Raw genomic sequence first — 27,152 nt, 5'->3', positions numbered from 1 at the left:
TACATTGTGTGGATATATTACCTTTTGTTTTTCCACTGGTGTACATTATTAGTGTGATTCTACTTTTGGTTACTATACATAGTACTGCTATGCCCATAGTGCTTTAGACAGAATCTCTCTGTGCAGCTCTGGCAAGCTTCCAAAGTGCTAGAATTAAAGGCATGTGACATTGTGTCTAACTATATATTTTTATGTATATGTATTATATTTTTGTATATATTTTTAATTTTGTTTGGGTTTTTACTCTGAAAGTAATTGAAAGAACAGAATGGCTGGTTTGGCGTATAAGTTCTCTCTCTCTCTCTCTCTCTCTCTCTCTCTCTCTCTCTCCCTCTCTCTCTCTCTGCTCCTGTATCATTCCTGTCCTCAGTGTAAACCATCAACAGTCACTCTCTCTTGTTAACTTGACACAGCTTAAAGTCATTTCATTGAGAGAATACTTCCATTAGGTTGGCTGTGGGCAAGTCTGTGAGCTTTTTTCTTAATGAATGATTATGTGATAGGGTCCATCTCACCATGGGCAGCACCACTCCTGAACTGGCTATTTGAGGCCCTGTAAAAAAGAAAACTGAGCAAGCCATGAGGAGCAAGCCAGTAAGCAGCATTCCTCCATGACCTTTGCATCAGCTCCTGCCCCAAGTTTTGAGTTCCTCTGCTTACTTCCCTAGATGTTGAACGACATGCTGTAGAATGGAATGAACCCTTGTGCTATCGACGTTCGTTTCAGACTTAAGGGGGTCCAGAACCACGAGAGATTAGCTCTGAGTCATATTCAGCTATTGATTTGTGACAATTTATTACATCCACCACAGGAAACTTTTTGGTCATAGTGTTTTATTATAGCAACAACAGTTAGCTTAGACATTCTTGTTTCTTGGTAGTATGTGGGTGTTCCCAGATTGCACAGTAGGAATATCTCCCTGCTCAAATTGCAGAGGGGCCTCTGAAGCAAATCTTCCTTGTATCTCACTGTACATGGCTCTGGAAAATGGAATTGAACTCCATTTTTAAATATAGGAGTAAGAATTATTGTAACAATATGGATTACAGGACATGTCATGAAGGCATACACATGATAACCAAACCATCATGAATACTGACACTTTCCTTTCAGTCTTTTTTCCTTTTCAGCTTTCTATAGTCTCCAGTCATATTGCAAAGGCTAATATATGGAATAGTCATCCCTTCCCCTTGGAGTGAGGGTGTTTCTCCCAGCATTGCTTTTCCTCCTAAAGAGTGAAATGCTGTAGAAAAACAGTACTAATCAACTCTGTCCATGCTTGGAGCTCTGGCCTGCAAAATGCAAAAGCAAACTGAGTTCTGTTCATGACTTCCTTAGCTTTATGACAGCCTGAGCTTCATGGCACTTAAAATAAGACTTTTTGGCTAACTTGTTTCTTGATGATCTGACACAGAATGTTCTTGTTATGGTCTGCTTTGCCAGAAGAGACAGGAATGGTCTTAGCCTTTGTGTTGCTGTCCTGGGGTGGCTGAAACAGTGTCACAAATTCAGCTCGATTATAACTCATGTTCGGTCTTATAGTTGTGGAATAAGAATAATGTATCCTAATGCGGATAACATGAAGAGAGTTTAGAGGAATCTGTTTCCTAGTCTTCTCTAGGAAAAGATTGACATTTCTACTGTAGACAGCACCTTTCTCCATCTGTAAAGCCAATGGATTCTACTTTTCCTCGATGACTTTGCTTCTACCATTGGCTACATGCTCTTCAAACACTTCTGCTTAAGGAGACTCATGGTAACAGTTAGGACCCATCCAGACAACCCAGAATAATCTCCTTGTCTGAAAAACTTTAACTTAGTCATAGCTGTGAATACCCCCTTTTCCATGCAAGACAACATTCACTTGTTCTAGGTATTGGGCATATGATGACTTGGGTATAAAATGTTCCCCAAAGGCTCGTGTACTGTAGGTGTGGTCCCCAGGTCTCAGTGCTCCTGAGAGAGGAATGAATGGATCACTAAAATGCTAACCACATCAATGGGCTAAATTCACTGATTCAGCTTCCAGAGGAGCTGGAGGAGGTAGGCCATAGGTGATCGTGCTGAGAGAAGTGTGTCTTGTTCCTGCCTCTTTTTCTTTCTGCCACCTCTCTGCCACGAGATGAGATGTTTTCTCCACCATCTGCTAGCCATGAAAATATTCACTGTTACCTTAAGCCCCAAAAGATGCAAATCATGTTCTGGAACTTTGGCAACCATGAGCCAAAACAAATCTTTCTTCCTGTGAATTTGTATCCCAGGCACTCCATTACAGTAAGAGAAAGTTGTACTAACACAGGACCCAGAGGTCTCTTTAGGTCATGATTCAGACTTCTCCAAGATCACGATAAGGAAAGTTTGCCCTTTTCACTGCCTTTGTGTCCATTCTTGTCTGTAAATGAACTAATCTGTGGAACAAAGAAGAGCGTCTTGAAAAACACAAAGCACATCCTAGAATCTGTTTGTTCAGCAAACTTATGCAACTGGGGTTGAGTAAGTGCCACGAGGCCCCACTTTCTGCTGCTCAGGTAGTGGCTGTGGCTCAGAACTTCCTGCCGTCCTCACAGTACTGCTTAAGTAGCCTGTGCAGTCAGCAGAATGTGCCTCAGGTGAGCCACAGTGGATTTTGTAGCTCATGAACACCAATTTACTGGTTTTACTCTGCTGTCTCAGAAGCCAATGCTATAGGAGCTATTCAGATTGACCCTAGAGCCTGGTCCCAGAGAACATGGTTGTAAATATCTTCTTCAGCTGATTCATCAATGAATATCTGCTGAGCTTTCCCATACATTGTTTTTTTTTTTGAGTGTCCAATCTTTAAAATTAAAGTATAATTACATTATACTTTATAATTATAGTCCTCCATTCCCTTCCTTCTTTTAACTCCACCCATGCTCTCCACCTTGCTTTCTCTCAAATTCCTGGTCTCCCTTGCTTAACTGTTATTGTTGCATATATAAGAAACAACCTGCTCAGTCTGTTTAGCATAGTTTGCATGCGCATGACTTCAGGGATGACTGCTTGGTTTTGGGTAACCAATTAGGGAGCTCCTCCCTAGAAGAAGACGATTTCCCTTAGCTCAACATCCCTGGACTTGCCTGCTGTTCCTCTTCTAGGGGTGGAGCCATATGATCTTTCCCCTCACACATTAGCATGTCTAATGGAGTGGTCCTTGTTCTGGTCTGGTTTAGGCAGCCCTGTTATTGAGGTATTCTGGGTTTCTCTGCCATTGCGAGGAGACGTAGCAGAGTGTCTGGTACTCTGACTCTTAAAGTCTTATAGTTGATGTTCCTTGAGTAGGAGTTGTATTATAGATGTATCCACTGGGTCTGGGTACTCTATGGTCAGTTTGAATTGCACAGCTTTATCCAGAAAATTTTCTTAAATAACCTAAAAGGCACACCAATACCCATGCAGTTTATGAGGTTAAGTAAGATGGAATTTAAAAAGTATGGTCTTTAGATAACTTTTATAAAAGGTGGCCAGACACCATATACACTCTTTGTTCTATATGTTGTATAGGGATCTGAAATATGTACCTCAGAAGGTAAAAAGGGCAGGATGAATAGTTTCTCCTTTGGCAATTTATAAGTAGGATGGACAAGATATGAATATCAAAGGTGTTATGACATATATGATATGAGAGAGGTTGATATAAGGGCTGCTAGTTCTGCCTGGAATGACAACCAATGAGATAAGACTGTTTGGATGACTTAGGAAGGCCAGTCCTTACATACATATTAAAAAGGAATGACCAGGAATAACAAAAAACCCAGGATAGCTAAAGCTATCCTCAACAATAAAAGGACTTCAGGGGGAATCACTATCCCTGAACTCAAGCAGTATTACAGAGCAATAGTGATAAAAACTGCATGGTATTGGTACAGAGACAGACAGATAGACCAATGGAATAGAATTGAAGACCCAGAAATGAACCCACACACCTATGGTCACTTGATTTTTGACAAAGGAGCCAAAACCATCCAATGGAAAAAAGATAGCATTTTCAGCAAAAGGTGCTGGTTCAACTGGAGGGCAACATGTAGAAGAATGCAGATCGATCCATCCTTATCACCCTGTACAAAGCTTAAGTCCAAGTGGATCAAGGACCTCCACATCAAACCAGACACACTCAAACTAATAGAAGAAAAACTAGGGAAGCATCTGGAACACATGGGCACTGGAAAAAATTTCCTGAACAAAACACCAATGGCTTATGCTCTAAGATCAAGAATCGACAAATGGGATCTCATAAAACTGCAAAGCTTCTGTAAGGCAAAGGACACTGTGGTTAGGACAAAACGGCAACCAACAGATTGGGAAAAGATCTTTACCAATCCTACAACAGATAGAGGCCTTATATCCAAAATATACAAAGAACTCAAGAAGTTAGACCGCAGGGAAACAAATAACCCTATTAAAAAATGGGGTTCAGAGCTAAACAAAGAATTCACAGCTGAGGAATGCCGAATGGCTGAGAAACACCTAAAGAAATGTTCAACATCTTTAGTCATAAGGGAAATGCAAATCAAAACAACCCTGAGATTTCACCTCACACCAGTGCGATTGGCTAAGATCAAAAACTCAGGTGACAGCAGATGCTGGCGAGGATGTGGAGAAAGAGGAACACTCCTCCATTGTTGGTGGGATTGCAGACTGGTAAAACCATTCTGGAAATCAGTCTGGAGGTTCCTCAGAAAATTGGACATTGAACTGCCTGAGGATCCAGCTATACCTCTCTTGGGCATATACCCAAAAGATGCCTCAACATATAAAAGAGACACGTGCTCCACTATGTTCATCGCAGCCTTATTTATAATAGCCAGAAGCTGGAAAGAACCCAGATGCCCTTCAACAGAGGAATGGATACAGAAAATGTAGTACATCTACACAATGGAATATTACTCAGCTATCAAAAACAACGACTTTATGAAATTCGTAGGCAAATGGTTGGAACTGGAAAATATCATCCTGAGTGAGCTAACCCAATCACAGAAAGACATACATGGTATGCACTCATTGATAAGTGGCTATTAGCCCAAATGCTTGAGTTACCCTAGATCCCTAGAACAAATGAAACTCAAGACGGATGATCAAAATGTGAATGCTTCACTCCTTCTTTAAATGAGGAAAAAGAATACCCTTGGCAGGGAAGGGAGAGGCAAAGATTAAAACAGAGACTGAAGGAACACCCATTCAGAGCCTGCCCCACATGTGGCCCATACATATACAGCCACCCAATTAGACAAGATGGATGAAGCAAAGAAGTGCAGACAGACAGGAGCCGGATGTAGATCGCTCCTGAGAGACACAGCCAGAATACAGCAAATATAGAGGCGAATGCCAGCAGCAAACCACTGAACTGAGAATAGGTCCCCTATTGAAGGAATCAGAGAAAGAACTGGAAGAGCTTGAAGGGGCTCGAGACCCCAAAAGTACAACAATGCCAAGCAACCAGAGCTTCCAGGGACTAAGCCACTACCTAAAGACTATACATGGACTGACCCTGGACTCTGACCCCATAGGTAGCAATGAATATCCTAGTAAGAGCACCAGTGGAAGGGGAAGCCCTGGGTCCTGCTAAGACTGAACCCCCAGTGAACTAGTCTATGGGGGGAGGGCGGCAATGGGGGGAGGGTTGGGAGGGGAACACCCATAAGGAAGGGGAGGGGGGAGGGGGATGTTTGCCCGGAAACCGGGAAAGGGAATAACACTCGAAATGTATATAAGAAATACTCAAGTTAATAAAAAAAAAATCAAATAAAAAAAAAAAAAAAGGAATGACCAGAGAGAACAGAGGTCATGACACGGAGAATCTGCAAGCTTGGGAGACTAAGGGATGGGCACATGAGGGACAGAAGATATGACACAGTAAGATTTCTGGCTTTGGTAGGTTTCATTCTGCAGTAGCTAGCATATGGAAAATTCTAGAAAGTAGATAGGAAAATAAGGCAGGATTTTAAAGATAAGAATAACTATGGGACTAGAGAATTGTCATTTATGGGATCACTACTAAAGTCACAGATGTAGAGAAGATTGCTCAGGTTAATAAGAGCCTGGCATATATCTACCTACCCTGAGAGCACAGAGAACACCCGAGGAAGCATTAGAGTCATCTAAACCAAAAGTCTCTGGCGAAGAGGTAGCTCAGTAGCTAAGTGTGTGCAGTCTTACAGAGGACTTGAGTTCACATCCCAGCACCACGTCAACAGGTTCATAACTACTTGCAACTCCACATCCAGGAGATCCAGTGCCCCCTCATGGGTTCCATGGCTACCTGAACCCGCATTTATACAGTTAATTAATGTAAAACAAATCTTTAAAAGGAGCCAAACTGAAATATGTGATCTACTAGAAACTTGGGCCAGGGAACTAGGAAATAACAGATGGCCAACAAAGGGGTTTTGGCAGATATCTTTGCCCCTTACATAGCCAACTGCCATTAAGCCTACTCTGTCTCTTTGTATTTATAGTTGTGGTCCAAGTCCATTTGAATGCCCACTAAGATATTTGTGAATTCTGGCAGGTTTATCTAGAGAGATTTAGACAGAAGGGCAAGACAAATCAATTCATGCAGCTGAGACCAGCTGGCAAAATCCTTCAAAGCCATGACAGTTTTTGTCCTGTGACCTGCTGATGTATTTAAAGCTAAGGTTTAAACTGAGAACAACTTTATTATTAGAAAGTGAGACTAAATTCTGTCAATCAAGTAGAGAAATCGTGACAGTGAGCGATCAGGCAGTCAAGCTCAGTGGTTAACTGTTCTGGGCTTATTTGCAAATGCCCTCTGCTGTTCCCTCTACCCCCTTTGCATCTGCTAGTGCTTATGCATAGAACCAGAAGACCAAATCTTAAGCAAAACAACCAGGGGAGCATGATGTCACCACAGTGAGAATATTCATCTGTAAGTATTCTAAGTTATCTGAGGCCAATTTAGATATTTACACGTTTTTCTTTTTTGTTGACTATCAATGTTTTCTAAAGTTTAGAAGTTCATTAAGTTATTCTTCCTTGATAAGTCTGCTGTCTCAAGCTATGTTTCCATTAAAACAGGTTAATTCTACTGTAAGTCTACTCCTTTGTTAAATAGTAAGAATGAAACACACGTAGTGACAAACTGATCAAAGATCTAGTTTTTTGTGTTTGTCACCTAACTCCCTTTCACGTGAGAGGGAAGTACCCATACAGCATTCTAGCTGGTGTACACACCTTGACTCCTTCTTACCTCACCAAAGGGAAATTGCATGTTTGAGATTCCTCTGGAGCAAATCTAAACAGTCATATTGGGAACATATATCTTCAACTATGGACTAGGGATTGTACAACAGCTATGCTTGCCCTGAAAACAGGGATCGCTCTAAGAGATGTCATGATGTGAGCTCATCATTGTGTAAACAGGAGAGAGTGCCCTATCTCCGGATGGTATAGGTCCATTACCTAACCTGGCTCTTTGATGCAATCAAGAGTCACAGAAAACATGACACCTGGGAGCCTCCTGCAGGAGCAGCATGATGTACTATTTTTATGGTCATGTTACAGTTATGTTGGGGTATACCCTAACACAATGATTAAAAGTATTAGGACCATTAGTATGTAAGCCAGCAGCATGTTTTTCTTATTGAACATTAAGTACTGTGCTCAGCTGCATGTGCTATAGTGTGTGTGTGTGTGTGTGTGTGTGTGTGTGTGTGTGTGTGATATTGAGTGTGTGGTGTGTATGTGTGCTGTTGTTAGTTATGTCTGTTTAAGCATGAGGGTGATGTCACATGTTTTTCCTTGATGACTGTCCACCTTTGCTGTTTGGAGTAGGGCTTCTCGCGGATCCTGAAACTCATCATTTTGCCCAGATTAACTGGTCACTGAGCTTCAGGGTCCACACTTTCTAAGTCTTAGTGCTGGAGTTACAGACACATGCCACTACGCCTGTGGGCCTTTAACATGTGAGTGCTGAGAATCGTGTGCTTGACACAGCAGGCATCTTACCTACTAAGCATCTCCTCAGCCCCAAGTGTGCTATACTCTTAGTTATTCTTAAAACTTTTGTTTTGTGGATTTTTCTCCCATGTTTTATATTTTTGGTTGTGAGCCTAGCCTTTAACGGCTGAGCCATCTCTCCAGCCCTCTCCCATGTTTTATACCTTTATATTATTGGCTACATTATATTTGCATCACCACCAAGATATGATTAATTAATCTGACTGTAACATGTCAGTGGGATAGCAGTAAATGATGGGAATTTTTCAACTCTCTTCTGGAACCACAGCTGTATATACAGGGTTGTCTGTTGAACAAAATGTTTTTAAACAGCACATGATCAGATATTTTAGTGCCTCATATATGACTCTCTCTCTCTCTCTCTATATATATATATATATATATATGTGTGTATATATATATGTGTATATATATATATCTCATCCTAGAGTATAAAGTAAATTAACTTGCACAGTCATATAGTTGTGATATTGTCTAAATGAAAATATATTAAGGTAAATTACAGGTGACATAGCAACCATATTATATTGCTTTTATGGGAATAAGATAAAAGTCACCATGGTAGGCTGAATAATGAATCATAAAGATGTCCATGTCCTCATCTCTAGAATGTGAATTTATTACCTTATAACAGAAGGAAACTAGAAATAGGGGCTGTGTTATCTGGATGGACCCTAAACATCATCTCAAGGAAGAGGGAATCAAAGGGAGATAAGACTCTCATAGGAATGATGTGTTGATTGAAATAGCCCAGCATAGAGGAGGATAGAAAAAACCCATAGGAGACAGGAAGGACAAGAGGTTGAAATAGTGAAGGCGACACATTCGTCCTCAGAGTGTCTAGAGAAAACGTGGTCTTTCTACACCTTGGAAACTGATTTCAGATTTCTGACCTCCTAGAACTGTGAGGTAATGGAGGTCGTGTTTTAGCCTCTACATTTGAGGTAATTCATCATAGAAGCCCCAGGAAAGGAACACAGCCATCAATATTAGTGTCAGCAGCATCGTGGTCCGGCTCCTGGGTGTTCCCTTGGGAGCTGTTCTGAAACTTCACACTGTATGTGGCTGACATCTCTTGGCTCTACTCTGAGACCATGAGGAATGAAGTACACACAGTAAAGGCGTTAGATTGTCATTAGGAACAGACTCAAAATCAACTGTTGAATCCATAAAAGAAAATGACTTCCTTGTCTCTCACCAAACACAACACAACTGAATCACCATCTGAATGAATATCGAATATAACGAAGCCATGTTTTGTTTCATTCATCCCTTTGGGATCTGGCCCGGTACCAGAAGGTCTGTGGCTCTACTCCAACAAATGTTTGCTTGATCGCATGTAGCTTACTCACTGACTCCACTCCTAAGCAAGTGGGTTACTTTATCAAACACACATTAGGCTGTCTTACTCCCCATTAGAGAGTGCTAACGTATCAAAGTGGGACATTCAGAGGAATCCGGGCGCCAGAAGGGGAAGGGATTTTAAGAAACTGAAAGCAGTTGATTATCAGGTTAGAAAGGGGAAAACTGCCTGGGCTTCTACTCAGTGCCAAGCTAGAACAGAGGAGTAGAAAGCAAAAGAGCCTTTGTTTGTAGGCTCTGTCAGCTTGAATTTTGGAAACAGAATTACTGTTAAAAATATTGCAACATCAGACAGAATTCATGGTAGCTTGCGAGAACTGTTAAAAGCTAACTTTTATCGTCAATGTGTTTTCCCCTGGAACTATTAAGACGTTATACAGAGACATAAGTTTGTTCTTTGATCACAGGAAAGCAATAAATGGCAGTGGCTACTTGCAGCAGCAGATTGTTAGGGTCAGGAAATCAATGCCCAAGTAGCAGACCAACCTGGTTTTCTAGAAGCCCCTAGACAACTGCCTTCAATTGACGTGAACAATGTATATACTACCAAGGCCCATAAAAATGGAAGATTTCCTTTGCATGTGAACTAGCTGTGCCCAGAGAGCAGTACAAAGTGGTTCCTGGCTTGCAGGCAAACACCGGAAGACTATTCAGGCTGCTCACTGGTCTGATAAACTGTACCGTTCACCCACTGAATCAACATATAGTACAATAGTGGCTTCTTTATTCCAGTGGCCAGAAAATTTTTACTACCTACTTTCAAAACTTACGGTGCCCTCCCCCAAGTTTTTAATTAATAATCGTGTTATCAGAAAGCAGGAGGCAAAGTAGAAAAGAAATAGAGGAAAGAATGATACTTTAAATTAAAAAATATTGGGGATATTGTGGGACCATTGAAGTTTGAACTTTTTCGTATGGTTCTACAATGGCCTAAAAAGTGGGAAAAAAAAAAAAAACAGAAAGCTTTACGAAGGTAAATATTTCTTTTCTCAACCCCTTTATAGCCAGGGCTCTGAGGCTAGGAAGTAACCATTGGCCCTCAGCTAAAAGCTAGCAGGGGTGGGGGGTGGGGGTGGGGGGTGGCTCTTTACTTTTCTTCCCTATGTAAACCATGTCTCCAGGGTTCTCAGACAATGCTACCCTCTTGTCAGAGGAGAAGGTTTTGTTTGAACTAGAATTTCTGGCTCTGGTTTGCCTCATTGATTTTAGCCCTTGATTTTTAGTGAGTGACAGAAAATGCCCAGGGGGAGAACAGCTCAATAGCAGAATGACAAAGGTGGAGTAGAGATAAAAATAAATCGGAGATGGTCCCTGTTCTCACTGAACCGAGCCTGGGTTCAGGTTCTTTCTTTTTCAACTTTCATTTTGCAGCGGGACAGCAGCCCTGAGCCAAACTTCCAGAAGAGCTTGATGCATTTTCCTTTTCATAATGGGCTTCTCAGTTACCTTCTTTAAAGGTAACTAAGGGATATGGCATTCATATCCCTTCCTAGAGATAAAAATCTGTTTTATAAATAAGGACATTGTTTTTTACCTATGAGGTGACAGAGAAAACGTGGACGGCAAGAATTCAAACAAAAAGGCAAGTAGGAGTTGAGGACTTCCTCCTTAAAATACCCTACATCTCTTAACATTTATTTTTTGCAGAGGTGAGGTGAGAGTCTTAATCTGGTGGTAGATAACCATATTGGGTGCATAAACAGATTGTGTTTATCTGGGATAATGTTATTGCTTGTTTCAAAAGTTGAATGGGAGGTTATGGGAATATATATCGCAGGAACAGCAAAGGGTTTTAATCATGGTCAAACTCTCCTGAATCCAAAGAGCAGAAATGCCCTCAAGAAGTTCAGACTGCAGGTTGGAGAGGTGGATCAGTGGACACAGTGCTTGTCTTGGAAGCATGATTCCCAGTGCTAGGAGGCAGAGCCAGGAGGCTCCCCAGGACTCGCTGACCAGGTAGCCTAACCTGATTGTCTAGCACCAGGCCAAAGAGAGACCTGGATTTAAAAAAAGTGAATAGCACACCAGAGAAATGGCACTCTGGCTTCCACAGACACATGTACTCACATGAACACTTATGTGTGTGTGAGCATGGACACACACACACACACACACACACACACACAGAGGGGGGGAGGGGGGAGGGAGGGAGGGAGGGAGGGAGGGAGGGAGAGAGAGAGAGAGAGAGAGAGAGAGAAACACCTCACATGAAATCTATATGTTGGAAACTTTTGGGGTTTATTTAACATGTGAGTTCTCAAACTCTCGGTAGCTAATGTGCTTGAGTGTTCAGCTGCTCCAGTAAGGACAGACGCCATCTTTGCGAGCTTGTTTATTTTCTCACTTACTCATCCATCTGATCATCCATTTCATATACTGATTTCTATTCCTTATTTTGAGCAAGTTGCAAGTGTAGTATAAAGAATTCTACAGGTCCTTTATCTATAGTTGTTAAATGTTAATATCGTTAAATTTTAAAAATCAATGTTTGTGTATAGGTATGTACATACTCGTGTTGTTTTCATGAGACACTTGTGGTATATTGAAGATAGAATATTTTTACTTTTTCTCTTCAATACTTCAGTACTTTTGTTACAAACAAGCACTTCTCTAATGCAATGTAATATAATGATAAATAACAGGTAATTATCATTATATTATTGTATTATCATTGATATTATATGATTTAACCTACATACACAATTAAAATATTGTCTTTTTAATAAGACATTTTGTTTGTGGATGTTTTGCTGTATGTGTACCATGAGTGTACCTGGTGCCTGCAGAGCCGAGGACCATGGACACCTGGAATATTTACAGATATTTGTGAGCTACCGTGTGGGTACTGGGAACTAAACCCAGGTCCCCTGCAAGAGTTACAAGTGCTCTTAACCACTCAACTAGCTCTCCAGTCTCAATTCTTTCTAGGTTTTAAAGGCCCTTTTCATTCATTTCATTTGTTGAGGTTTTTGTTTGTTTTGGTTTTTGCTTTCTTGGTTTCAGGTTCTGTGGAACCTGTTGTGGGACTCAGTTCATAAAACAGTCAAACCTTGAAACTCACAGTGATCTCCCTGCCTCTGCCTCCTGAGTGCTGCAATTAAAGGTACCACCATTTCCTGCTGGGTTTTGTTGTTTTTCTTGTTGTTTTGTTTTGGTTTGGTTTCGTTTCCTTTCTTAGTGGAAAATTATTTACATGCAATAAAATTCATACCAGTTCTATATGCAGGAGGCTCCTGTTGGCCTGGGCTCAAAGTGCATTCCTTGTTTCAAGCAATAGGGCAGCTTTAATGCCTGTTTCTAGGAGTTCTTGCGCCAAGTTTGGTCTGTTTCCTTTCTGCTACTGCCATGAGCCGTCACCTATGGCAGAGAGGTAAAGGTGGTGGTTGTCATTGCCTTAGATGACATTTTCCCTATAGGGGGTGCCTTGTCTTTTCCTGGTTGATAGTGTTTGCACATTTCTGTCCACTCCTGGTCCCTGTTCCAAGAGCCTCACTCTCAAGGTGATGTTATTGGGAGGCATGACTTTGGAGACGTGAATAAGAGGGGTAGGGTTCTCACAGATGAACTAGTGTCCTCAGAATAGACCCAGAGAGCTGCTTTGTCCCTTCTACCATGTGAAGAGGCAGCAGAACGATACCATCTGTGAACCAGAAAATGGTCCTCACCACACAATGACTCCTCCCCTGTTTGGATCTTGAACTTTTCAGCCTCCCGCACAGTAAGAAATAGATTGCTCCGTGTACGTGTGAGCATGCCATCACACAGTGTTTCGTTATAGCAACCTGAGCAGAAAGAGGCAGTAGGGCTATGGCTTCCCTCTCAGGCCTGCACAACAGGAAGCTTCGCACCTGACTTCCCTGCTCAACCTTCCTGCTTGCCTGTCTTTCTTTTGAGTTCTGGTAAGCCCCAGAATAGCAGTGTGGTGCTAGTGTGATCTCCCCTTATGCCTGTTGCCCCAGAGTCCTATTATCTTACAAGAGCCTACATGGGCTATTCAAAATCAGTGACAGATGTTATCTGACTCCTATTTTCCAGATTATACATAACATCTGGTATTCCCATCAGGGAAGGGTTTGCTGAGGTCCCGCCTCTTCTAAGGGATCCAGGGATTCCTAGCACACTGTTCAGAATGGTTATCCTATAACCAGGTCCACGCAGACGTCAAAGAGAATCATGACTTCACTTCTGCAGAGGGGTTTGGGAAGAGCGTCATACCTGTTTAACCGTCATGCAGGGTGATTGTTTCTCAGGCAATATTTCCGATTTCTACAGCAGGTGTTTCAAAAGATGTCCAATAAAGGTTTATGACTTAACTGCCTTTAAGAAATGACACACAGTTTCCCAACAAAGTGAAAAGCCATTTCCTACGGGAAACTCTTTGAGAAATCAATTATCACATCAGGGGTAGGTGGATGCTTCCTAATGAAAATATTTTCTATGTAGTTGTTGTTTTAAGAATGATTTATTTTTCATTTTTCTATAATCTGAATAGAAGCCAGAGATCCATTTTACAGTTTTTTTGAGCCTCTTTGAGGTTACTTTGTTTCTTCTAAATGTTTGCCTGAGAAAACATATAGAAAAAAATAACAATTATTTCTTTTCTTATTAGTAGTGCAAACAGTTAAACGATTCAGATGTTTATGCATTACTCTTATAAATTGTTTTCTATAAAACAATCATCTGGAAGCATAAAGCTATTTCTACCACTGATTGAAAAGTTGGCTTTGAAATATGTATTTAATCGTATTTCCCAATAGACAGTCATTCTTTCTGGTCTAAGGTGACCTGGTGACCTTCTTTCTTACTTCACTGAGTCATAGAAGAAAGTCTAATGGGCCACATACACCTCTGCTGAACTAAGGCATGGACTTACTTACTAAAGGCTGGTAGCCAGGTGATCTACTCTGAAAGTTTTAGGAACTCCTCGTGTGTTTTAGAGGAAGACTACTGGCTATGGGGGGGGGGGAATCCTTTACCATGCAGAGACACAGCTCCCTTCATTAGCAACTATAAATAGAATGCTCACATTAGGAAGCATGTCAGCATAGGCTCCTGGACATCCAGCTACCCCTGATGTGATCATTGATTTCTCAAAGAATTTCCCATAGGAAATGGCTTTTCACTTTGTTGGGAAACTGTGTGTCATTTCTTAAAGGCAGTTAAGTCATAAACCTTTATTGGACATCTTTTGTAACAGCTGCTGTAGAGATCGGAAATATTGCCTAAGAAACAATCACCCTGCATGATTATGGAGAAGGTATGGCGCTCCTCCCAGGTGCCTCTGAGTGCAGACTTCCCAGTGATGATTCCCCACCGCATCCTAGTAGCACAGTGTGTTTTACTACCCATCTTCCTTTGGGATACGGACCAAGCTAAGCACTGGTTTCCTTTTAATATTCTTCCACAAACTTCTTGTCTCCAATGTACCCAGTCAGGGGTCCTTCTGGAACCTCTCGGCCCAGACACCAGTGGTCTGAGGCATCACTGCAATATTCCAAAGCTACCTTTTAACCAAGTATCTCATTGAATAAAGATGCCCTCATTGACAGAAAACATCACAGGAAGCAAGTTTATGCTGTGTCTCAGATTATACATTTAATATATAGTTTTTTCCCCTTTTCAATTAAAACAAAGATTAGTAGGCTCTCGGACAGTTGTCTCCTTAGGGTCCTCTAACATCTCTCTGTGTGCTGGCCACCTAATCTATAGCTAGTCAGAGCTTTCTAACCTCTAGACGAGGGCGAGATCTACTGTCACTAGAGGGTATTTTCTGATAAGTATAAGGTCAGTCTGTGGTCTCTACGTTGCTACGTACTTTTTATCATAGTACATGTGTTATTTTGCTGGTACCAGTTTCCATGCGGAGTTCTTGGTCTCCCAGTGTTTCCAGACTTCCCAGTGTGAGAAGGGAATGTGCTCTTGATTGTAAACTAAATGAAATGATTGTCAATGACTTCTGAAAAGCTGGAAGAGGATCCCAGTCTCCAAGGGTGAGTCATCTTAGGTGTGCCCAGAGTTTGCAGAGCTTCACAAGCACTCCTTCCTGCTGGGATCAGTGTGTCCTAGCAGAAGGCTTGACTCCAGGACACCAAAGTGACATTCGGGGAACAAGTTCTCAAAGTTTGGCCATTCTTAGGAACTTGCTTATATAAAGCAAATTGGATTTTGGAGCCAAGAGTGTTTGATTCTATGCTTGCAATGTATTCAAATACAAAGGAACCACTAGAGTTCAGTCACACGGTGCTGTGAGAGACTGACTCAAGGCAAAATGAATATTTGACCTCTCCTTTCACCCAAGATTCTCTTTAAGCTAGTCTGAGATTGGGACTGGTGTTAGAACTTCTACTGTGCCCACTGGTGATTCTCTCGGGGATGGTTATGATACTTTTGAGAGCACGGCAGAGGGAAATAAAGTAGTCCTGAGAGTCCAGTATCTTTTGTTCTTTACCACAGACAAATCACTAACTGATCCAGAAATACGTCAGGATTTGGAACTAACAAGCAGCATAGTTACTATGACTTTGTGGTTTAGCTATGATTATTTCTATTCTATATTCTATACCATGATACTGTTTATGCCTTGTGTGGTTTTGGTAAGAGAGTGGGGGTGGGGGAACAAAATCGAGTCTTGCCCATGGCTATAAATTATCAGAGATGAAACTAACACATTATAGTCAATTATATAACAGGTCCCTAGCCTTGAAGGGATGTTGTTTTATTTTTTCTCCCCATCATTAATGTGGGCTTTTAGCATATATTATTTAGCATTATATTATACTTTAACATTATATTGTAAATATAGGAAAATACAAAGATAAATTGAATATTAGCTATTTGTGAACAAGTGTGCCCTTAGCTTCAGATCTGTTAAGAGAGGGGTTTCTATACCACAAGAATGCTAGCAAACAAGGAAGCCTATCTCTGTGTGCTATATTTATATTATCATCCTTTGAAATTAGGTAATTCTGTAATGCAGTTTGGAGCCTGCAAATGAGTTTCTAAATATTCTGAGTTATTCTGAGGAATTAATAAGAACACCTCTTCCTTATATCTCATGTAGGGGGAACAAGGACCTCAAGGTTTCCCAGGATCAAAGGGCACAGTGGGCCTCGGCCTCCCTGGTCAGAAGGTGAGTTTATCAGGACCTTAAGGAAATCCTTAGGGTCAAGGTCTCAATGGCTTAACCTTGATTTGGACAGAGCCCTCATGTTTCCTGCCTGTTCTGCCTTACTATGAAACCTACCTGTGATGGAATCTATTTCCTCTCATCCTTCAAAGGCAGGCAATAAAAGAATAAATCCTTAGGACACATATGTAGGAGACACCAGAAACCTCAGGAACCTGGTAAATTATACAACGGCTGAGTTTCCTGAAGGCACCAAGCTGATCAGAAGGTGTCACAATACCTCTTAAGTGTAAATGTCTTTTCCCCACTCTTAGTTTTTATGTCAACAGAATTCCAAGCCTTTAAAGGGCTTTTGGCTTCAACAAATCAAACTGTAGGATTACTTTTCCCCTAAAGCTTAATCGGCTGTAATGTTCATGGTCTACGGTTCTCTTTTAACCATATCGTGCAGGGAGAACATGGAGAACGGGGCGATGTGGGGAGGAAAGGCGAAAAGGGAGACATCGGAGAGCCTGGATCTCCAGGAAAACAGGCAAGACGTGATTGTTCAAGCCTCACTACGACTTTAGCTTTATCCTTTCGATGGATCCAGCCTAACCTGACTGTTAACTCTTCTTCCACTAAGTAGGGGTTACAAGGACCGAAAGGAGACCTGGGACTCACGGTGAGTATCTATCCTAAATGGTAATTGAGGGCTCCTTAACTGCCGAATTATTATATTCATGTCGTAGCTCTAGAATTATGACCTTTTTTTTGGAGGTTGGTTGTTCTGTTTAAATGGTGCCTACTGTCAGGCCAGTGTTGACTTGCGCAAACGTGTGGGATAATTGTATCTGGATGCAGGGAGAGCAGGGGTGCGGGTGCGGGTGCGGGGCCGGGAGCGGGTGTCCGCACTAGGAAGTCATGCACAGTCTTATGTGAACAAGTAGGGATGCTCCTTCTTGACTTCTCTGAGAAATGATCAAGTTGCTATTATTGGCAACAAGGAACTGATCTGCTTAAGAGAAGTGGCAGAGACCAAATGAGTTTTTATTTTGTGTGTCTTTCTCACTGATACCAGGCTGGGGGGATTTTTTTTTCCTTAAGTTAGTTCCTTAAGGAAGTGCTGTGAAAGCAGTTATCTCAAAGCTGGGATTATGCGTATGGATGCGTTTGGCCAATCTGCTGAATCTCTACAAATGGTTTTCTACAGTTTTCATTCTCAATTTTTTTTAAAAAAGATGATTTTTAAAATTCTAATGGGTAGGAAGTTTCTAGCAAATTCAAACTCTGCCTTTCTAATTTGAAATCACTTCACCCCTGGAGATTAGAAAAGGAGACCTTTAGTTTTTTGGGGTTTTTTTGTTTTTTTTTCTTTCCTTCAGTTATTACCTGCCAATCGTATGTACAGTAGCAGGAAAACCTGGAAGGGGAGTGAATCTGCCTGGTCACAACCACAGCTTCTTTCTCTTGTCCCTTCCTACCAATCAGATCCCCAAGGATGGCCGCTCCCTGCTAGGGGTAGTAGAGATGAATCAATGGAAGGTTTAGTTCCTGCCTTGCTGTTCCAACATGGGGGTGGGGTAGAACTATTTTCTTTCAGTTTGTCACTTTCACATTCATTTCACCAACATCCCTTGGTTATTTACTATGGCCAGAATTACAGATATGCACTATGAAATGGAATGCTGTGGAAAAGATGAGACTATATGTCCCTGAAGTCAGGAGAAAGTGATACAAGAAGTTTATCTATCACGTGATGAATATTTGGCTTCCACTTAAAATCCCTCTTTCCCCACCGCCATCCCTTAGCTACTTCTCAACCCCATTTGTTCACCGTCTAGAGTATGATTGTGTGGAGATAATTACCAATACTGTGTCTTACATAAAATGAGTTTCTTTCTATTCAACTATTGGAGGTATCAATTCTTCCAACTTCTCTAAAACATAGCTTTGTACTGCTCAACAAAGAATCTTAAAGGTGACCATGCCTTTGATGAAGCTTTTTGGGATAATTAATAATATGAAAAACAAATTATGATAGCATGTGAAAAATATAATTATAAAGCTTGATGTATGTATTCTTCCAAAAGTGACAAGTTAAACAGAAGCTGCATGTGGTGGTATAACCCAGGAGGAAGACTATAGACTCCAAGCTAGCCTGGGCTACTTAGAACGTGCTTCTAATAAACTAGAGGAACTATGTACATGTCTCCTTTCTAGGTATATTTAACATAAATACATACATTTCCTCTTTCAGCATATACTCTAGTTTTAGATTTATCAACTCTGAATGTAGAAAAAAAATGGCAGTGACCGAAGAAGAGAAATCATTGTTGACAACTTCCTCTGATATAAATTGATTAGTGCAGTCGGGCATCACATTGGGAAGAGTCATTGCTTTTACTTAATTTGTAATAAAACAGTTGTAATAACAACTGTTGTTGTTGAAATATGTTGATAGACCTCAATAGTCTCCATTAATGCTGCTGTTAACTAAGCTGTGTCTCCAGTTACATATATTGTCTCTCCCCCAACTCTGTCATTATCGAATTGTTCTTTGAAGTTTCACTTTGCATCTGTTAGGTTTTTCTTCTTTGGTTGACTCTGTTGTTCTCACCCACTGCGATCTATGGTTTCTGTAATCACCGTTTTCAGCTCCGTGTTTTTAGCAAATACATAATCTGGCCTCTGTCGGCTGTCTAATCACTTGTAAGCAAGCAACAAGCAACATTGTAGCATTAGTAGACTGACTTTGGGAAGCCTGTTCTGGGCTCATCTGATAGATCAGACGGGCAATAGGACTGGAAGGGGCTTTTAGAAGCACGAGGACACGTCATAAAGAATGAAAAAGGATAGCAGGAAGCCAAGGAGGGGGCTTCAAGAAGTGAGGGTTAGAACAGAACAAGGATGAAGACTGGGGACTCTAGGCCTCGCCGTCTGCTTTAGCGGCTAGCACAGACAAAATCATTTTAGTGGCTAGCACAGACTAAATCATTTTGCTGATTTACAGCATCCTTGCAGAGACAGTACGTGGTAGGCTCAGACCTGTGCACGCTCACCTCATGTAATCTGCATCATTACTCTAAGACTCGGAAACTGTTATGTCCTCTGATAGCCCAGGGCCCACAGCTGATGTACACTGGAGTTGCAAAAAGATCCCCAAGTTAGAGCTATTACGTTTCACTACTCAGCCCCATTTGGCATGTTATATCCGACTTTCAACTTTCCTGCTATTTGTTTAATTTTCTCCAGTGAAGGAGCGAATCAAATGGTCCAGTGACAGTTACAGGACAAATTGCTCCTGATTACAGGAAACATGCTACAGTTATAAACTTAATTCTAATACATTTTTCTTTTTCCCCCAGAAAGAAGAAATTATCAAACTTATCATTGAAATATGTGGTAAGATTTAATTATCAAGAAAGCAAAGTGCCCTATATTATAGCAGCCCCACTGTGTGCTGTGGTGCTGAGCTAATGAGGATCATTCAGGATCATTCGTTGTTGGTGTGGAAATGAGAGAGTCTGAGCTGAGAAATCAGTGGAGAATGGAGAGGTGACATTGAGGGAGGCTGTAGGTACCTTAATAGATGATTTTTTTCCTCTTTCTTCAAGAGTGTCTGCACAGTGGGGGGGGGGCTCAAGAGTGTGGTTAGCAGGGCATTGTATACCCACTGTGCTCATCTGTAGTCAGTGACTTACCTGAGTCTGGGAAGAGAACTGGCACAATGGAGATTTGGCTGCAGGAGCCACAGGTACCTGGAGACTAGCCACAGGCTGTCTTCTAAGCCCGGATTTCTTTCTGAAGTGAGTTTTGAATGTGATTTCTACAACTGTGCTCAATCTCACAGGCAGGAAGGCATTCAGGGGTTTGCCTTGTTTCACATGGAAATCTAAAGTGTTCCATGCCTGACACTTTAGACTTAGAGTTAGCAGACAGAGGGAATAAGGCAAACGCTAAAGGCAGAAGATGGATAAGATAATGATGACTTCCCTGTTTGAAGTGGACAGAGGCAAGAATAGCGCCAAATCCCAGAAATTCTTTGTTTCCTAAGAACCAGCCTGAGACCTCTGGTAGTAGGACAATTTAGACACGGCTTCTGGATTAGATTTTTGGACACCCCATCTATGGATGGTTGCTTATTGGCCAGTATTTTCTGGAAGCCCTCTTGTCAAAGGATTCATGGTACAGAGGGACTGCTGGCCTCTTTGAGAGCATGGAAGTCATGGAAGTTGTAATAATCCTCATGGTGGATGAAGAAGTCACCACCCAGAACAGTGGCTCTTATGTAGAATCACGGGCCCTAATCTTGCCGCCAATTTAACTCTTTCAACCTGTCACTTTTTCCATATGCCATACCAGTGAACACTTCTCCAGTTTTACTTAAAGATATGGCTGAAGGTTAAAATAGCAGCATCGGGCTATAGATTAAATACAAACTGTAGAATGAAGAAAACAAGCTCAGGACAGTAGTCACCTCTGAGAGAGAGAGAGAGAGAGAGAGAGAGAGAGAGAGAGAGAGAGAGAGAGACAACCAAGGAGGCTTATATAGAGCAGGCTAAGTTTTAAAAAGTAAAAAGTATATATATTTGTTATGTGTTTATATTTGTTTTATTTTTAATGCATCTCAAACCAGTTTTCCATCCCTTTACTCCTCCCCGTTACTCCCTCAACTCCTTCTTCCCAAGATCCACTCCTCTTCTGACTCCCTTCAGAAAAAGGCAGGCCTCCCAGGGATACCCACTGAGGATTTTATATTTTAATATAAGAAATAGGCATACAAGTGTTTATTATCTGCTAAACTGTAATTTCACCCTTTACTTGTGTAATATTATTAGTGGGGAGATATAAACAAATATCTATTTACGTCAGATAGAGAACCCATGACAAATCAAAGTAACAATGTTATCAAACTCCAACTTGTTGAACAAATGAGTTTATTGGGGTGACTCTCAGGAGTATATGGGAGGGGCCACTAACAGGAACATAAATGACTCTAAGGCATCAGCATTACCAAAAGAGAAGCCTAGCATGGGGTGCCTGCCAAAAACAAAACAAAGTAAGACAAAGCAAAGCAAAGCAAAACAAAACAAAACTAGAGCTGCTTTTCTCTTCAGCATCCCTTTCTCCTTCTAGATGAATCTAGTAAACTTCAGTGACTTTCTGACACTTGTGAGTTGTTGATTTTCTCCTTTTAGACCTTCATTTTAAGGAACTTTCCTCTAAGTTGGACTGGTTCAATTTGGAGGAAATTTTTATAAAAAAAACTCCCCCTAAATACATACTAGTTTTTAAAAGAGTGAAGCATAGTATCCAGAGAGGAGACAGGTATACACTGTTCCCATTTAAGGAACACCACAAGAAAGGAAGCCCACAGCTGGAGTCTTTGGTTCATTCCCAACCTGCTTGCCAATGTTCTATGGATATGGTATTAACCTGTAAAGGTTTATTTTCATTTCTTCAGTGTTTCTATTTCTACATTCATCTTTTAGGTTGTGGGCCCAAATGCAAAGAGACTCCACTGGAGTTGGTGTTTGTGATAGACAGTTCGGAAAGTGTGGGACCAGAGAACTTTCAGATCATCCAAAATTTTGTGAAGACTCTGGCTGACCGGGTGGCCTTGGATCTTGGCACAGCCCGCATAGGAATAATCAACTATAGCCACAAGGTGGAGAAGGTAGCTAGCCTGAAGCAGTTCTCCAGCAAGGATGATTTCAAGCTGGTGGTGGACAACATGCAGTATCTGGGGGAAGGGACCTACACAGCCACTGCTCTTCAAGCAGCCAATGACATGTTCAAGGAGGCAAGGCCAGGGGTAAAGAAGGTAGCCTTGGTGATCACTGATGGACAGACAGATTCCCGAGATAAAAGGAAACTGGCAGATGTGGTGAAGGATGCCAATGACTCCAAAGTGGAAATATTTGTGATTGGGGTGGTAAAGAAGGATGACCCCAACTTTGAAATTTTTCACAAAGAAATGAATCTCATTGCTACTGACTCAGAACACGTGTATCAGTTTGATGACTTCTTTACCCTGCAAGGTAAGGTTGTCTGCCCCGGTGGAAGGAATATATGTTGTTCTTTGCAGGGTCACAGCATCTGTAGTCAGGGAGGTGAAGATGATCCTGTCAACATTGCTTTATAACCTATAAACTACAGAAGGTTGAAAACCAAGTGTGGTGTCACTGAGTGCAGAGGGTACAATCCTGAGTTGGTTCAGCTCAGCTGGCTGTGGAGTTTGACTGGAGTATGATAGGAATGAAGGGAAAGAAAGGGACTTAGAATGTTATCGCCATTCAAAAGTTTTCTAACTAGAACAGAGGGTGTAGCATCAAATAACAAGCCCTAAAGTTGAAAGAAAACACTTGAAAAAGTTAGGAAGTCTAAAGCAATGAGAAATGAAAGCAGCAGGATCAGAAGTCATGTTCTAGTTGCTTACTTTATGCTAGCAATTTATCTTAAAGAATAATCTTTGCAAGTACGTCACTATGCTAACCTAGTGGGCATTTTTATACTAAATATCTTTTCATATTAATTGGTATTAACTAATGAGCCTGACTAATATACTGATTCATCTGCATGTCATCTAGGGCAGTAGAGTTTCACAGTAAAAATATATTACAATCCTTGGGTGGAGAATGACTTATTTTGGCAGGGCCCAGATTTAATCCTTTCTTGTCTACCAATCTGAGAATGAAGCCTTGTGTAGCTGCATACTACCTCACCACCTTAGGCCCTTCCTACACCAGTGATCAACACTGCCAGCCACAGGGTAACTTACCAAACTCAGAACCTTTGCTAATCTGGGGGTCCGTTGTCTCAGAGTTCTGCTGGCTAATGGGTAGGTTATCTGCTATACTTGGTTTCATTGGGCTGTTCATGTGAATGATCAGAATGATTAGAAGTGTCACACACTTGAGAAATGGTTATATTTTAACAATTGAATTATTAAGGCTTTATCAACTTAAGAGAGTTTTTAATTCGTTACAACAATGATGAATATAATTTTGGATAAACTGACCTACTGTTAGAACTAAAACCAGATCTATGGCCTATTTTATATAGTAGAGGAGGCTATCTCTTTTTACAGAGTAATGCAGTGTGCTGGTACTATGCTATTGTATATTATTAAATAATCTTTTTACAGGTAATATAAAAATGCTACATACTATGGTTAACTTGGCAATGTTTTTTCAATAATGGGAGGTAGCTTATTTTAAGGATAGGGCAGGTCTCCTTAAGGAGGTATTGAATAAAGTTTCACTGCTTCCACTAACTCCCTTTTCTGCTTTTTTTTTTTAATAAAAGATACTCTGAAGCAAAAGCTGTCTAAAAAAATTTGTGAAGATTTTGACTCCTATCTCATACAAGTTTTTGGATCATCATCTTTTCAACCTGAATTTGGGGTGTCAGAGCGAGAGGTCAACATATCCACTCCAAAGCCTACAAAAGAAATTTCTAAGTTGGTAAGTAGACGTTGGCTCACTCCTTGCACTTAAAGGGCATAGTTTGATATGGAAGACATAATGCCTTCCCTACATGCTCAAAATCAGCTGAGCTACATACAGTTTAGGTCCTTGATTCCAAGCATTGTCACCATGGTGATAGATTTCCAGTTTTGAAATAGCTCTAGAACTTAAAACATGACTATGGGATTAATTTTTCCATATTTGATAATGATTCATTAAATGTTGAAAATGTTACATTTATATTATTCCACTACCATGATTTTAACCATGTACCCTGGAATAGACTAATACTATGTTACATAAATTTACCCTCTTGTTATGATTTGCAGATTCTGTTCTATCTCTATTTCATTCATTCATTCATTCATTCATTCATTCATTCATTCATTCATTACTTCATCCCCCTTGTACCATCTCAAGTTTTCCCAAAGTTTTCATATATGTCATAGTGCCAACCTCCCACACTCCGTACCATGTCCTTTTCCCTTCGAGCTTTCTACTTTTATTCATGGAAAGGGAGGGATTTGGGTTGTGTGTGATCATGGTACAAGGTGGGTGCTCAGTGTTGGAGCTCTCCAGTGAGGATGGGTGCCTTCTGGAGATAGAGACAACTATTACTGTCTTCTTAGCAAGCTCCTGGGAACTGACTTAAGCCAATCAGATCCAGAGGAAAGTGAAGAGTCTCCCATAGTTACTTATAAGTGTTGAATACAGTCTCTTCCTCCTGGCTTCTCCTACTTCTATGGTTCTTGTTCCAGAAGTGTGGAGTCATGCTATTATACTTTAAGTTCAGCGGAGCCTCTGTGCTGTCCTTTTATTGAAGCTTCATTAAAGGCAGTCATCATGAGCATGTGAAACAACATTCTAGCACCAGGATTTGGCTAACTAGATAGACTAAGACCCCAAGAGGCATCAGGATCAGGACTCAGCCAGGTTTGTTGAGGAGTCAGGCCTAGGATACCATTCCTAAGGGCACAGATTGCAGGACCCACTAGATTTTTATTCTTTATTCAAAAAGGGCCAGAAATCCTCTGACGTGATTCCATGTGTTAAAATACTGACTCCAAATCAGTATTTTTTTATTAAAGCAAGAGGCTTACACTGAATTGTTTTGAAATCCACATGTACATTTGTATCAGATGTAGACCAGATGGCTGTACACTAATGGTCATATCTTAAATACTTTTGACTGACAGGCCATAGAATTTCTGTTTCAGTTTTTCAGTTTTATCTTTGAATTGTAAAATAGTCATAGAGGAATACTCAAGTGAATAAGTATGATTGTGCTCTAATAAAATTTATTTAGCAAATATCAGCTGGGTTTTGGCTCAGTGGTAGAATGTGCTTTCAATCCCCAGCATTCAAAGCAAAGTAAAAATTACTTATAAAAGCTGGTAGAAAGTAGAATTTTGCCCACAGGACTTGCCTGGCTCTTGTCTATCTAAAACTTTTAAAGTAAATTAGTGGCAATACTGTACGGCCAGGGACATATCCTTTTGACATTGTGACTTGACACTGTTGCTGTCTATGAGATTCATACTTGAGAACCACACAACTGTGTCATGATAGATAGATAGATGGATGGATGGATAGATAGATGGATGGATGGATGGATGGATGGATGGATGGATGGATGGATGGATAGATATATAGATAGATATATAGATATATAGATATATAGATAGATAGATAGATAGATAGATAGATAGATAGATAGATCTTATAATGCTTTAAGTAAGTTGTCTTTGTCATTGTTCTATTCTGTGATGAGATACCATAAGCACAGCAAATCTTTCAGAGAAAAGCCTTTAATTGGGACAGGCTTATAGGGTCAAAGGTTTAGTTCATTGTCAGCATGCTGGGAAGCACAGCTGCATATGGGCTCACATGGTGTTAGTGAGGAACTGAGAGTTCTCCATCTCAATGTACGGGCAACAGGAAAAAAGAGATAGAGATAGACATGTGTATAGATGGATGGATGGATAGATAGATAGATAGATAGATAGATAGATAGATAGATAGATAGATAGATAGATAGATAGATAGAAACAGACAGACAGACAGACAGACTGGCTAGGCCTGGCTTGAGCTTTTGAAACCTCATCTACCCCCAATGGCATACTTCCTTTAACGCCAACTCTAACAGGGTCATGCCTTCTAATCTCTATTAATAAGCTCCAGTTCCTAACAACCAAGCACTGAAATCTATGAGCCTATGGGAGCCATTTTTAGTCAAACCACCACATATGCAGTCACTCTTTTGTTGTGCTATTCCCAAGTCCAGCCTTGGTGGCATTTGTCCTGCCCTGTAAGCCAAGGTTCCTCTTTGTGTGACTTGTCTCTTGGTTATCTAGCTGAACTATGTGAACAATTTTCTAATAGGCATTTTGATGTCTTCTAAAGTCTTCTTTAAAAGAAACAAGCCCAGGTTTCATTCAGCAAGCAGTTTATAACAGACCCTTTTGTACTCCCTGAACCATGCTTTGTTTAGGTTAACACCAGTGATTCCCAAGAGCAGACCTTGGAAATGTCCTGCCATCCCATGTTTATTAGAAACACTGGAAAGTACCACGATGTAATGATGATCTAATAGTAGAAGCAGAGGGATGGCTGAAGCACAAGAAGGGGTAGAAATTAGTTTAGGAAGGGAAGTAGAAAATGTCTGAAGCTAAAGGTAAAAATAAGATGGACTGGCTTAAATAACAAACATTTAGTTTTTACTGTTTTAAAGACTGGAACGTCTGAATCTGATGTTAGGTGACAGCTCACTTCCTGGCTTATAAGCAGATATTTCCTTGTTACATATGTGAATTCTGGAGGAAAACAAAATTTAGTTCATAAAAGGAGGTGTTGATACTAATAATTTCTTAAGGGGAGAGTAGAAGGAAAGGTGATTTTAGCACAGGGATCATGTACAAAGGGTGGGGGTAACCTCCAAAGTTCACACATGAAGCTGAAGAGACAGCTTCAGTCCGGAACCAGGCTAAGGTGTATGTATGGTAGAATGGGACTTTGAAAATGATTCATAAATGGTTTCATATGTTATGCCAAGAAGTTTGAACTTTGTTCACAGACCAGCAAAGGTCATATGATGATGATTGGTTCATAAAAAGAATAACTCTGGTGTTGCTGTAAATTTATAAAAAGGGCTGTCTTTTATCCCGCACTAGGCCTGGCACCGTAGAGCCCCAAGGCATCTGGTAGATCTCTTCATCTC

The 27,152-nt window shown here is 40.8% G+C and overlaps 1 protein-coding gene across 2 annotated transcripts in view; it reads left to right on the top strand.

Moving 5' to 3' along the window:
* Positions 1-27,152, top strand: part of Col28a1 (collagen type XXVIII alpha 1 chain) — a 153,133-nt gene that overhangs the window by 113,792 nt on the left and 12,189 nt on the right. For both annotated transcript variants that reach the window (XM_039108604.2, XM_039108605.1), the window contains 6 exons: positions 16,419-16,487; positions 16,936-17,016; positions 17,113-17,148; positions 19,832-19,868; positions 21,959-22,507; positions 23,775-23,932. In XM_039108604.2, coding sequence (XP_038964532.1) covers positions 16,419-16,487; positions 16,936-17,016; positions 17,113-17,148; positions 19,832-19,868; positions 21,959-22,507; positions 23,775-23,932 — 930 coding nt within the window. The remainder of the gene's footprint in view (positions 1-16,418; positions 16,488-16,935; positions 17,017-17,112; positions 17,149-19,831; positions 19,869-21,958; positions 22,508-23,774; positions 23,933-27,152) is intronic.

This window comes from Rattus norvegicus, chromosome 4, assembly GCF_036323735.1.
Source record: "Rattus norvegicus strain BN/NHsdMcwi chromosome 4, GRCr8, whole genome shotgun sequence".
NCBI classification, from domain to species: domain Eukaryota; kingdom Metazoa; phylum Chordata; class Mammalia; order Rodentia; family Muridae; genus Rattus; species Rattus norvegicus.
Note: the sequence above shows the minus strand (reverse complement) of the source record. Positions and strands in the feature narration are given on the sequence as shown.